Here is a 12,713-nt window from a genome sequence, read left to right as displayed (position 1 = left end):
TTGTAGGTGCAGCAGGTAATTGCTAAGGTAAATGGAATTTTGTCTTTCATTGCTTAAAGGATGGAATTTAAAAACAGGTAGGTTATGTTGCAGCTGTTTAAGATGAGGCCACATCTGGAGTACTGTGCACAGTTTAGGTCACCTTACTTGAGAAAGGGTGGACTGACACTGGAGAAGATGCAGAGGGGATGTTCATTCCAGAGTTGAGAGGATTGGCTTATGAGGAGACACTGACTAGACTAGGGCTAAACTCATTGGAATTTGGAAGAATTAAGGGAGATCATATAGAAATATATAAAATTATAGAGGCAATAGATGAGATAGAAGCAAGGGGGCTGTTTCCACTGGTTGGTAAAACTAGAACTGGGGACATAGCTTCAAAATAAGGAGCAGCAGATTTAGGACTGAGTTGAAGAGGAACTTCTTCACCAAAAGGGTTGTGAATCTGTGGAATTCCCTGCTCAGTGAAGCAGTGGAGGCTACCTCATTAAATGTTTTTAAGGGAAGGATGGATAAATGTTTGAACAGTAAAGGGATTAAGGGTTATGGTGAGCGGTGGAGCAGCAGCAATATAATGACAAGATACAACTGTTTTTGTAATGTTCAGTGAAGGATAAATATTTGTCAGGGCATCCTGGATAACTACCTTACTCTTGTTCAAAAGAGTGCGTTGGAAATAGTGCCACGGAATCTATTATATGCACCATTTGCATCCATCCAGTCAGATGGTGTGCTGAATTGATGTCTGAAAGAAGTCACTTCTGGCACAGATCCTTCAGTACTGCACTGAAGTGTCAGCCTTGATGCTTGCCCTGGAGTAGGACTTGTGTTGGGCAATCCTGAATGTTTTCCGAGTCTTGCTCCATGTGGGCAGTGTCTGAATTGTGAACAATTTGGAACTCTGTGAAATTATCAGAGAATATTTCCATTTTGACATAATATTGTAAGGAAGGCTATTAAAGGACCAGCTGAAGGTTGTTAAGGCCCAGGATATTAACTTGAAGGACTCAGTCATTGGTTCCAACAACCATAACCATATTCCTTGACTCCAGAGTTAATCCCCATTGATTCTCACTGATTCCAACAAAGAATGTCAAGATCAGCAAGATTATTTCAGAAAAGACTGGTAAAGACATCAAAATTAATGCCACACTTAGTTAAAATGCTGCCTTGATGCCAAGGCAGTCACTTTCACCTAACCTTTAGATTTCAGCTGTTTTGACCATTGCTGTAAGAAAGTCTGAAGCCAAATGATCCTGATGGAACCAGACTTGCACAGCTTTATCAACATATCTAGCTCAGTCGACTACGTTACAAAGATTTTACAACACTTGTGTAGTGTACTATAAGCAGATTTATTTGAAACCGTCAATTAAAACTCAAGTTTCTGAACAATCGCACGTGAAAAACTAAGATCCTGATCATTGTAATAGCTTATCCTCCTAATTAAACGTGAAATGAGCAATTTTTCAGCTTAGTAATCATATGCATTAATAAACTACCACCACACCGCACAATAAAATTGAATTTCAGCTAGAAAAATAGGATGTTAAAAAATTCTACAGGACTGCAAATTTTAAGTTTAGTTAACTCAATGGCACCACCTCAAGGAAAACTAAACAATGATTCCAACAAAGAATGTCAAGATCAGCAAGATTATTTCAGAAAAGACTGGTAAAGACATCAAAAGCACATTTATTTTAAAGGCACACTATCCTTCAATTTGTTTAATACGTCAAAGTTTTTTGGCCTAATTGGCTCGAAGGAAAGTTATGATTGAAATATAGTCACTTTCAGATACTAGAATAGGAATTTAGCCAAATTGAATTTAAAGCATCATCTTTCGAAACCATGCTGTAGTATGCCAACAAGCATGTTGTTTCATCTCAAAGATTAGAATTTGTTTTAAAAATAGGACATGTCACACAATATTAGTTTATCTGATAAAAGTATGCTCACTTTTACAGACCTGATCAGAAACACAAAGTATGTTACAAAGTTAGACTGGATCCCAACTATTTTTAGATTTCAACATTAGTACAAGGATAAAGTGTTTCATTCTGGGTGTGATTCTATTGATCCACTAGGAAATTTTTATGAAAAACAAACTTTATTCAGCAGTACAGTTTAACAAAAAGGCTAGCATAATATTTACCAACTGAAATACTTAAACATTCCAAGATGCAATTCTTAACTACAAGCCTATCCCTATTAATTCTAATTTAAGCAATATTCCTCAAAGATGTACTCCTCTTCAAAATCAGTTACCAAACAACTGATTTACATGCTGGTATGTAGACTTCTAATCCTCAAATCTCCAGGACACTTTTGGAGAGAGGTATCTTTTTTCTAGCAGGTTCCAGACATCAGGAATGAGAGACCTGCTACTCATCGCATGTCCAAGCAGAAACTGACTTTGTTTTGCTTTGTAAGTCTTGTTCCTCCCATTAACACATGATGCGCTCTTCTCACCTAATTAACCACTACTCTCAAACGCCAACGGACAATCCAAAAAATAAATAAAACTGCATGAGCTCAGATTAAAACTAATATTCCAACATCTAGCAGTAATTATTCTTCTGCATTCTGAGCAGGTAGGCTGCCTGGAGCAGACAAAGTAGCACTATTTAACGGAGTTGAATCCTAACATATCCTTCACAAGAAATGTCTCCAAAATACATTTCATGAAGGCACAGTATTGTCACATCACCCTAATTTTTGTTTTAAAAAGTACAGGAAAAAGTCTCACATCTTCAGGTTAAAGCCCAACAAGTTTATTTAGTCCAAATAAGTTTGTTGGACTTAATCTGATGTTGTGAGACTTGTTACTATGCCCACCCAGTCCAACACCGACATCTCAACATCATAGCTTTTTTAAGTAGTTCAGTCTCAAATAAAAATTCTGTGGATGAAAGAGAAAAGGATGTCACCTTTCATAATGTCTCACCTGATATTGTACTATGGACAGTCAACTGGCTGTCATTCTGCTTTATAGACATACATGTTGTTGGTATGCTCTTAATTATTTGGCAAAGAGAGCATGGTGATAACAAAAATGAAGAAAAGCTATGTCTATAAGTTGAATTCTGTTCTGGCAAATAATACAATATCTTCCTGGGCATTAAACTTCTAAATATAAAAAGTATATTGAAATGGTATCAGAGAACTTGCAACAGAATGGTACCTAACAAACAAGCAACACAACAGTGTTCACCTTGAATGGTTGAGACAAAATATGCACACTGCTCAATCATATTTGTCGTCAGATAAGAAACACAGAAAACAAGAGGCGCTCTGCCATTCAATATGATCAGAGCTGATTCTCTAACTCAGTGTCATAACTTCCGTGCAATACCCATACCCCTTGACCCCTTTAGAGTCTAGAAACATATGTATTTTCTTATTAAATATGTTCAGTAACTTGGTCTCCATAGCTTTCTATGGTAAAGTATTCCACAGGTTCATGACCCTTTTTAGTGATGACATTTTTCCTCAGTGCTAAGTGTCCTATCCCATATCCTGAGAATGTGGTCCTTTGTTCGAAGCACCAACCCCCGTCCCGCCTCTAGAGGAAGCAATATCTCAGCATCCACTCTGTCCAGTCCTGTCACAATTCAATGCGTTTCAATTTGATCCCCTCCCACCCTTCCACATTCCAGTAAATACAGGCCCAGTCGACCCAATCTCACCCTCATTTAACAATACTGCCATCCCAAGAATTAGTCCAGTGCCTTCACTGAAATTCCACGTGGCAAGTATATCCTTTCTTGGATGAGGAGCCCAAAACTGTACACAATGCTCCAGGTGTGTAGTCTCACCAAGTCCAGGTACAGCTGCAGCAAGACATTCTTGTTCCTACGCTTAGGTCCACTTGCAATGAATGAGAATGTACTTTTGCTTGCTTGCTATACTTGCACTCTTGCTTTCAGTGATTCATGTACAAGGACACCCAGGTCCCCCTTTGTTGGTCAACATTTCCCAATTTATCACCATTCAAATAATACTCTACCATTCTGTTTTTCCATTTGAAGTAGATAACTTCACATTCATATACATTATGCTGCATCTGCTATGTTTTTGCCCATTACTCAACTTGTCAAAATTATCCTGAAGCCTCTTAACATCCTCTCCAGAGAGAAAGACAAGAATAAGTCAATATTAAGTGTTAATCAGAGCAACACCAGCTGCTGAAATCCAGCAGTTGACTTCACCGATGGGGGACTCCGGTAGTTTAGCATTGCTATGCTTTGTCTTTTGTAAGTATAAAGTTTAACTTTTATTAGTCAAGCATGATATTAGCAATGATTTTACTATCATATTAACTGTGAAGCCATCAGCTCTCTCCATTATAGTAGTCATCATTATCGTCACTGGTCTGCCTGAAGGCAGATCCTTGGCTCATTGGAGGCTTTCCATGTCTCTCTATCCTATGCCAGTTTATTCATTTGCCAGCAACCTCCTTCAATTCTCAAGCCATATAGCATTGGTACTTTCTTCCTTCTTGTTCCTCTTTTTCCTTGAAATCTTCCTTCCATAACATCTCAAAAACTTGTTTCGTCATTTTCAGAGAATATGACAACAACTTCTCACACCACGTGCACAGTTATCCAGAATCTGCTGTCAGAAATAGCCTTGCCCCTCAACTGGTTCCCCTGTCGCAATCCTCCCTGATAGACTGCACAGAAATTAAATTTAAAATGATTGTTCTTTACCTTTTCCATGTTTCTTATCTTTCTCCTTTAATCCCACGTTTTAAATTCTTCATTTCAGTTCCAGAACAGGGTTTAAATATATTTTACATACTTTATACTTTTTACTTACTGGCTTGCGTTTTGCACCTCTTCATGAGATTAGCTTACCTGTTTAATTCTACAGGCTCACTGTTGCATCATTGATTCACAAGTGTCGCATATCATCTGTCCCCTCCCTTTCTCTGCAACCTCCTTCAGTGCTACAACTCTCGAGACATCGTGCTTCTCTAATTCCAAAATCTTGAGCGATTTAATTGCTCCATCATTGGTGATTGGTGTCTTAATTGCCTGGACACAGATTTCTGGAATTCACTCCCTACACTTACTCTGTTTTCCTCCCTTAAAATACACCTTAAACCTACATTTTTGAAGAAGCTTTTGGTCATCTGAACTAATATCTCGTTATGGAGCTTGATGTACAATTTTGTTTTATAGTGCCTCTGTGAAGCATCCTTGGGATATTATATTGTACTAAAAGGTTCTATGTAACTTAGTGCTGTCATAAATATAACTTCATTTTTAAAACACACTCATATACAGTCATGTCTATTGAGATAGACATCAACTTAAATTATATTTCAAGACACTGACACACATGTAAGTACTGTAAGAGCGGTTTGAATGCAATTTCAAAAAAAATAGAAACAATACCAGACATTCTAGCTTTTCCGAGAGCAAAACCAAAATATACATTTCCACATCTAATATACGATTCTCTATTTGGTCGTGGGTATATCTGAATTTCGTCTCCCAAAACATGAAAATGCTTGATTTGCAAAAATTTCATCTTAGCAACACAAAATGTAGGACATTAAAATTTTCACTATCTGGCATGCACCAGGAATGGGTGTTACCGTTTATCAAATGCACAGATTCATTTATCAATGGAATGCAGCACAATACTTAGAGCATAAACTAATATGCAAGGACTCAGGATGTAAATAACAGTTTTTTTTACTTCTAATCTTCAATACATTAAAACAAATTGAAGAATAAAATAACACAGATAACCTCATAAATTTGCAAATATCTCTTTTTAATTTGTAGCTGAAGAGTAATTCTAACGCGAGGCGGGATAATAGGGGCAGGATGGTGGCATAGTGGTTAGCACTGCTGCCTGACAGTGCCATGGACCCGGGTTTGATTCTGGGTTAGGTCACTGTCTGTGTGAAGTTTGCACGCTCCCCCATGTCTGCATGGGGCTTCCCTGGGTGAGCTAGTTTCCTCCCACACCCCAAAATTGTGTGGATTAGGCTGACTGACCATGCTAAATTGCTCCCCTAGGTTAGCTGGGTAAATCTGAGGAGTTATGGCAATAGGGCCTGGGTGGTATTGTTGGTGGTGCAGGCTTAATGGACTGAATGGCTTCCTTCTGTACTGGAGGGATTCTATGATTTAATATCAACACAATGTCCTGTCACTTCTGCAACTGCCCACATTGGTCATATTGAAGGCTTTGTTTTTTCTAACAATAAATTAACAGTCTGAGACAACCATGCATTTGTGGAAAATGGAAATTATAGCGGAATATTATACAACACATGGGGGCAAAAAAAAATTGTGTTTTATTTTGCCTCCATCTCATTTTATACCTGATCTAGAAGTGTTCAACACAAACAGTAACTGGGTAAAGTAGGTGTGTTCAACTGAACACCAAACACAAGGTAGAATTTTGATGAGACGAGGGGTCTTGCCTGCCAGGTGAAATGTTGCTGAGACACACACACACTGCCTCTTTTTGGGATGGTCCACTGAATCTCAAGCCAATCAGGCAGAAATGAAGCCAGCAGCAGACCTTCCCCTGGAATTAAAACCCCAGTGACAGAAGCATCACCTATCAAGAATTGCCAGTCAGAGACTGCTAACTCTTATGCTCAGAACTGCCACTGGGAGGCCGTCCATTCCAGAAGGACAGGCACAGGAAACCCAGGACCATGGAATTGTGAAGCAACCGAGGCCGCAAATATGTCAAGTGATATTTGGGGTCAGGGAATGAAGGAGCTTTGCAGGGTAGGGGGTCAGAAGCAGAGAGCTGCAGGAAGATTGGCAGCAAGGAAAGGAGGGGAGAGGACGGGGGAATGGCTCTCATCAGACTCCACTTCCTGAAGTTGAAACCCTTGAATTGGGTTAATGCCAGTGACGGTAGGGTGAGGCCCTTAAGTGGCCTTTAATAGGCCACTCAAGGTCCTCAGTCAGCAGAACTGGTAAGTCGATCTTGGGCCTTCCCACCTAGAATTTAATTCTGGAAGAGGCAGCAGGGTGTCTGTATGTCCATCTAATTACACATCCTTTACAATCTCCAAGTCCACCACCAGCGAGAGCACAGGATTCTGTCCATAGCCCCTCACACATATCATAGTGTAAAGAGGTTGAATAAATGAGTAAAAGCATATCAGAGTTTCTTCAAAGATAGGATAAAAAAGGATCTGAAAGAAGTCATTTAAAAATAATACTCAAACTATTATTTTCTAACAGGTTCTCGTCAATTTTCAATTGCCTCATTTGTAAATATTGATTAAAGTGCCATGGAAAACAAATGATGCATTTGTGCAGCTTCGTTAGATTTTTGATGCATTCCCATCTGTAGAACATACGTAGAACTTATTTGTTCAAAACACCAAGTGGTTTGAATTAAAGTAGAATTCAGGCATCTGTGAAAGTTCTTAATGAAAATGTCTTGTCAAGTCCCAGTGTTCTTCCTCAAAGCATGCGTGTTTGGGAAAACCTTGATTTATATTTATACAAAAACTCATTCTACTGCTATAAGAACAAATGAAATGAATTAGTAGTACTCACCGAAACTTTGCTTCCAGTTATCTGAATGCAGTGGTTAGTGCAGTATAAATTAATAATGTTGGGAGAGACAAAACAAAAATCACAACAGCATTATTAGTGAGCTCAGCTTTACATAGGTTAATCAAAACGCAGTTTAGTTACAGTATTAGTAATACATTTATAGCTCTGAGAACTGAAGATTTCCATTCAGAAATGAACAATTTTTTTTACAATTTCTGATAAAGGATTTCAGCAGGTTTCACAGTAAAATGGTACCAATTTTGATAAATAGGCAGGGTCCATTTGTAACACATTTAAATTTACCTTCTGGCACCAAGTAATGTTACAGAGCCTAAATATCAAAAATGCTAATTTTGTCCGCAGTATCATTTTTGTATGCCACATGTGTGATTCATTTTGTTTCTTTCACTTCAACTAGAACTAACAATTCTGGATGCACAAATATTATTTTTCAATGAGAATTTTTAAAATTAATATAACCACAGACAGAAATTGCATATTATATCATTAGGCTGCCACTATTTCTTATTACAAATTATGCACATCTTGCATTGTTGTAGGTTACCTGTTTTGTGTTTACCAGCTCCAAAACAGAGTGTCTCAAAACCATCACCCTTCATTAGTATGGCTCTGATGGTTAGATTGGGCAAGTGTGGAACAGTAAACGTGAAGCATCTCCCAAAATTACCATTATCTTCAATTTTAGCGGTTTCCTCTGCCCTGATAAGTCAAAACTGCAATAATGTTTGCTTTGTTAATTGTATAAGTATTATTTTCTTATATGGTTGTTGTTGAGCCATGGTTGTTGGTGCTGTAAGTGTATGATGTTTCTGTTGCATTCCTGTACATTTATTTTAACAACAATGGTAATTCCATTAGTTGATCTTTTTTGTTCTTTATTTCCAGTTTGACCTTGCTAATAGACAGCCATTATAACAAACGTTAACTAGTTTGTTTCAACTATGCTTTGTGAAGATCCTAAATGTAATGGATAAGTCAAAAACACTCCGAATTATGTGAAGCTGTACTTGCTACCTGAAAATATTCAGCAAAACAGATTGAATATCTGGTGGTATTTATATCTTGTAGTACAGAATAAAATACTGCATATTGCACTTAACAGAAGTTAGAACACCAATTTCAAAGGAAATCTGGCTGCCAATGCAAATCCCAAAGAAATAAGGGCTACTTTATATGCTAATACCTCCAGAGCTCTGGATCTGGAGAGAGATCCTATGTGCTGACTTTGAAAAAACCAATGACGAAGGTCTAGAAATCTATTTAGAACGTTAAAATGAAAGGACAAAGCATTAGTGCAAGGCAACAATGTGGGTAATGCTATAACCAGATTGTAACAGGAAATGACAGAGCATGCATACATAACCATACACCAGGAAAGAGAGTCAGAATAGGGAAAATTAGTAAACATACAGAATTAAAAGCTTTGTCTGAATACAAATGCAACATATTTATCAAGATAGAAGAATGAAGGATTGTCATTAGACATGGTGGCACGGTGACTAAGATGAACTGAATGATCAGTGGTATTTGACACTTCAAAAGGATATGAAGAAAGGAAAATTAGATGAGATCAACACAGTAGTGAGGAATGAACTTGGCACTGAAGAGCAAGATGTCGAATCAGTTTTAATAAAGATAAGAAATAACAAGAGAAAGAAATCACTAATGTATGTAGTTTATAGGCATCCTAACAGTAGCAACACCGTAGGACAGAATTTGATTCAATTGGGTCTTGCAATGAAGGTACGATGATAATCTACAGTGATTTCAATCTTCAAATAGATTATACAAATCAAATTAACGACGATAGCCTTGAAGTTAAGTTTGTAGTGTGTATTCTGGACAGTTTCTTAGAATAATACATCCTGGAACAGGTTTTAAGACCTGGTAACATACAATGTGACAATAAATTAACAATCTGCTAGTAAAGGATCCACTAAGGAAGAGTGTTCATGACATGATAGCATTAAAAAAACTAAATAATGGCAATTACAAAGTTATGAACAAAGAGTGAGCTAAAGTTGACAGCAAAACTAAGTTAAAAGCTAAGACTGTAGAGAACCAGTGACATATCTTTAAGGAGATATTTCATTACTCTCAATAAAGATATATTCCAATGAGAAAGAAAGACCCTACAAAAATGATGTATTATTCACGGCTAACTAAGAATGTTAAGAATGGCATCAAATTCAAGAAAAAGCATGAAATGCTCCGATGATCAATCATATTAATGACATGGATGAAGCAATCAAGTATGTTGCAACCAAATTTTCTACAATTCAAATTGTTGAGGACAAAAAGAATCCACAAATGAATATAGAGATGTTAAATAAATAGGCAAAAAATTGCCAAATGGAGTATAATGTGGGAAAATGAGAGATTGAACATTCAGAAGAATTAAAAAATAAATATTTAAATAGAGACACTTCAAACTGCTTTGGAACAGAGAGATCTGCATTTCCTCATGCCACAATCAGTAGGTTAGTTTGCATATGCAGCAAGTAATTAGGAACGTAAATAGAATTATAGTCTTTATTGCAAGAGACATGGAGTACATGAGTAAGGAGGTCTTGTTACAATTGTATAGAGACCAGGCCTGGAATACTGTATACAGTTTTGGTCTCTTTATTTAAGAAGGGAACATCAGAAGCACATATATCTGATTCCTCAACAACAGTCCTGTGCATGGTATGGACAGCAATGCTCTGCCAATTCCTTTAAACCAATACAGCAAAGCTAAAGTTTATTTATTAGTCACAAGTAAGGCTTATATTGACACTGCAATGAAGTTACTGTGAAATTCTCTAGTCGCCTGTTCGGGTCAATGCACCTAACCAGCATGTCTTTCAGCAAGAATAACTTCAATCTTCCTGACAGCAGCCTTTAGATTCGGCCTTCCTGTCTTTCAGCTGCTTTGCAACCTTATCACTATTGTGGGCCAATTTCCTTTGCCAGCTGGGATCATATAAGCCACTTTACATCCCACATTCCAGGTCATTTGATCATCTGGTCCGCCAGAAGTACTCTTTTCTACCTCTGGGAACTCACTTCCAACTATGGCCAGGCAAGTATCCTGGAGCCCTGGGTTGAGGGGCAGCATAAGTATCGCTGCTGCTGCCTCTGGCTAAGTTCTGGCCACTCACTGTTCACGCATATGCTCCTACTACCTCCAGCCAATTTGCTCCATCACAACTGCAATCTAATTATGGTGGAGTAATATAATTACTAATAGACTATGAAGACTTTACACTGTACTTTCACCTTGGGGCACTACACCATCATAAAGCACAATATACCCATCTACCTGTGTGAATCTAATTATTAGGGCTGATGTGCATACTGACAGGGCCTATTCATATGATAACTGTACTTACTGGGTGCTGCATCCTTTTACTGTGATCTGTTCGGCTTAAAAGTAAATTAGCAAATGGTGGAAAATAAGACCATATAATGAAATAATATTGCTAATGCCCATTTTAACAGATTCTTTATTGAAGGAATTTGTGACCAAAGTTAGTGCCATATATACCAATTGGACTGCCCATGTAATTAGTGAGATGTGTAAGTTATAACTTATATTAATTGTAATTTGCTGGTTAATTCATATTTAATTTACATTAATTTTGTTTTGGTAGTTGAAAAATTTTTAAAAGTGAAATCTTGCCAATTGTTTTTCTTGTTGCATTGCATGGTAAAATTACTTCTTTTAGTTTATTGGTGGCCACAGGGGTGATAATCCAATTATGGTTGCACAGTCCAAGTGGAACTTTGCTGAAGTATTATCGTAGAAAACTAAGAGATTATGAGACTCCATTAAAACCCCCAATGTATCATGAAAGAAGTCTAAATGTACAAAGTAACTAAATGAAAAATATTACAACGAACCACAGCATTTCTCCATATTCTCTGAACTGCTCTAATCTCAATAAACGCTTAAAAAATCCAAACATTTTGAAATGCTGAAGTCTGCTGACAGCTTTGTGGCCTTTTACTGTAAAACCTGCTAAATTGTATTAAACATACGATGAAAGAGCAATACAGATATTTACACAAGCAATACAGATATTTACAAAATATAACATCGTTCCTCAGCATACAATTGTATATTTTGTTTTACTGCATTATACTTTGATTTTCAAATAGATATAGTATATTCTTTCAATTCAAAGTTACTCATTTTAAATTATTTGATGATGCAAATATTTTTTAATCATAAAATTCCCATTTAGCTGTCTGTGCTTTTCACATGGGTAATTCCAAATTTTGGACATAGTAATTTTTAACAAGTCGTATTAGACCACACAGTTCAGATAATTCAGTCAATGGTTTCAGAGTAACCAATTACCTGCCATTCTGCCGCCTCAGAATAACTCAGAGCAACACAAGTTGAATTTCAAATTTGATATATGTACAATCTTGACATAATTAGTGTCATGGTGCACTATTAGTCTGTGCAATCAAATTATTGAATTTAAACACAAAACACATCTTATGGATACACCACAGTAGAGTCAATAGGGGGCCGATGACTTATTCTGTGCCACATCACACTGCTATGCTAATTCTTGATAAATGTGGCAGAAACTAGGTTATTATGAGTGTATAACTGAAAACACCCAATCCAGTTTTAGCTCCAAGAATTCTAATTCATGCTATTCTTCACTCTGGACTCCAGTTGGTTTAACTTAGCATTTATAAATGGAAACAACATAACCTGTTGTACCCAAATGAGAACAAAGACTCACTCTATCAGTATGCTCGACTTGTGGAAAATCTAAGGAAATTTACCGAATTGCTTGGGTTTACTGAAAGAATTCAACAGTGGTTGAAATACTCAGTAGTGAGGATACATCCGACACAAAAATCGGAAGGTTAATACACCAAGCTTCCTGCATTGATACATTTTTATCCAGATAAAATGTGGATTTTTTTTGATAAGCTTCAAAATTCAGAAAAATTTACTATGTTGTACAAATGCTTACCAAACAGAAAACTTTACGTCAAAAGGGAAATAAACATGTGGGCTTGAATTCTGCAGTCATGCATGCCCCGCTACCACTGGCAGCAAGAATGAAGGATTTGGCATTTAGCCAAACGCAGTTCACAGCAGCAGGACTGGACAATCCCAACTGCAGGGGGAGTTTG

The 12,713-nt window shown here is 37.2% G+C and overlaps 1 protein-coding gene across 4 annotated transcripts in view; it reads right to left on the bottom strand.

Annotated features, from left to right (window-relative positions):
- Positions 1-12,713, bottom strand: part of diaph2 (diaphanous-related formin 2) — an 814,006-nt gene that overhangs the window by 672,850 nt on the left and 128,443 nt on the right. For 3 of the 4 annotated variants that reach the window (XM_080187721.1, XM_080187724.1, XM_080187723.1), the window contains one exon: positions 7,548-7,568. The exons of the other annotated variant lie outside the window; for it this stretch is intronic. In XM_080187721.1, the coding sequence (XP_080043847.1) occupies positions 7,548-7,568 (21 nt within the window). The remainder of the gene's footprint in view (positions 1-7,547; positions 7,569-12,713) is intronic. 4 annotated transcript variants of the gene reach the window in all.

Source organism: Carcharhinus amblyrhynchos, chromosome 4 (genome assembly GCF_965287045.1).
Source record: "Carcharhinus amblyrhynchos chromosome 4, sCarAmb.v2.hapA, whole genome shotgun sequence".
NCBI lineage: Eukaryota > Metazoa > Chordata > Chondrichthyes > Carcharhiniformes > Carcharhinidae > Carcharhinus > Carcharhinus amblyrhynchos.
This window is presented reverse-complemented; position numbering and strand designations above follow the sequence as displayed.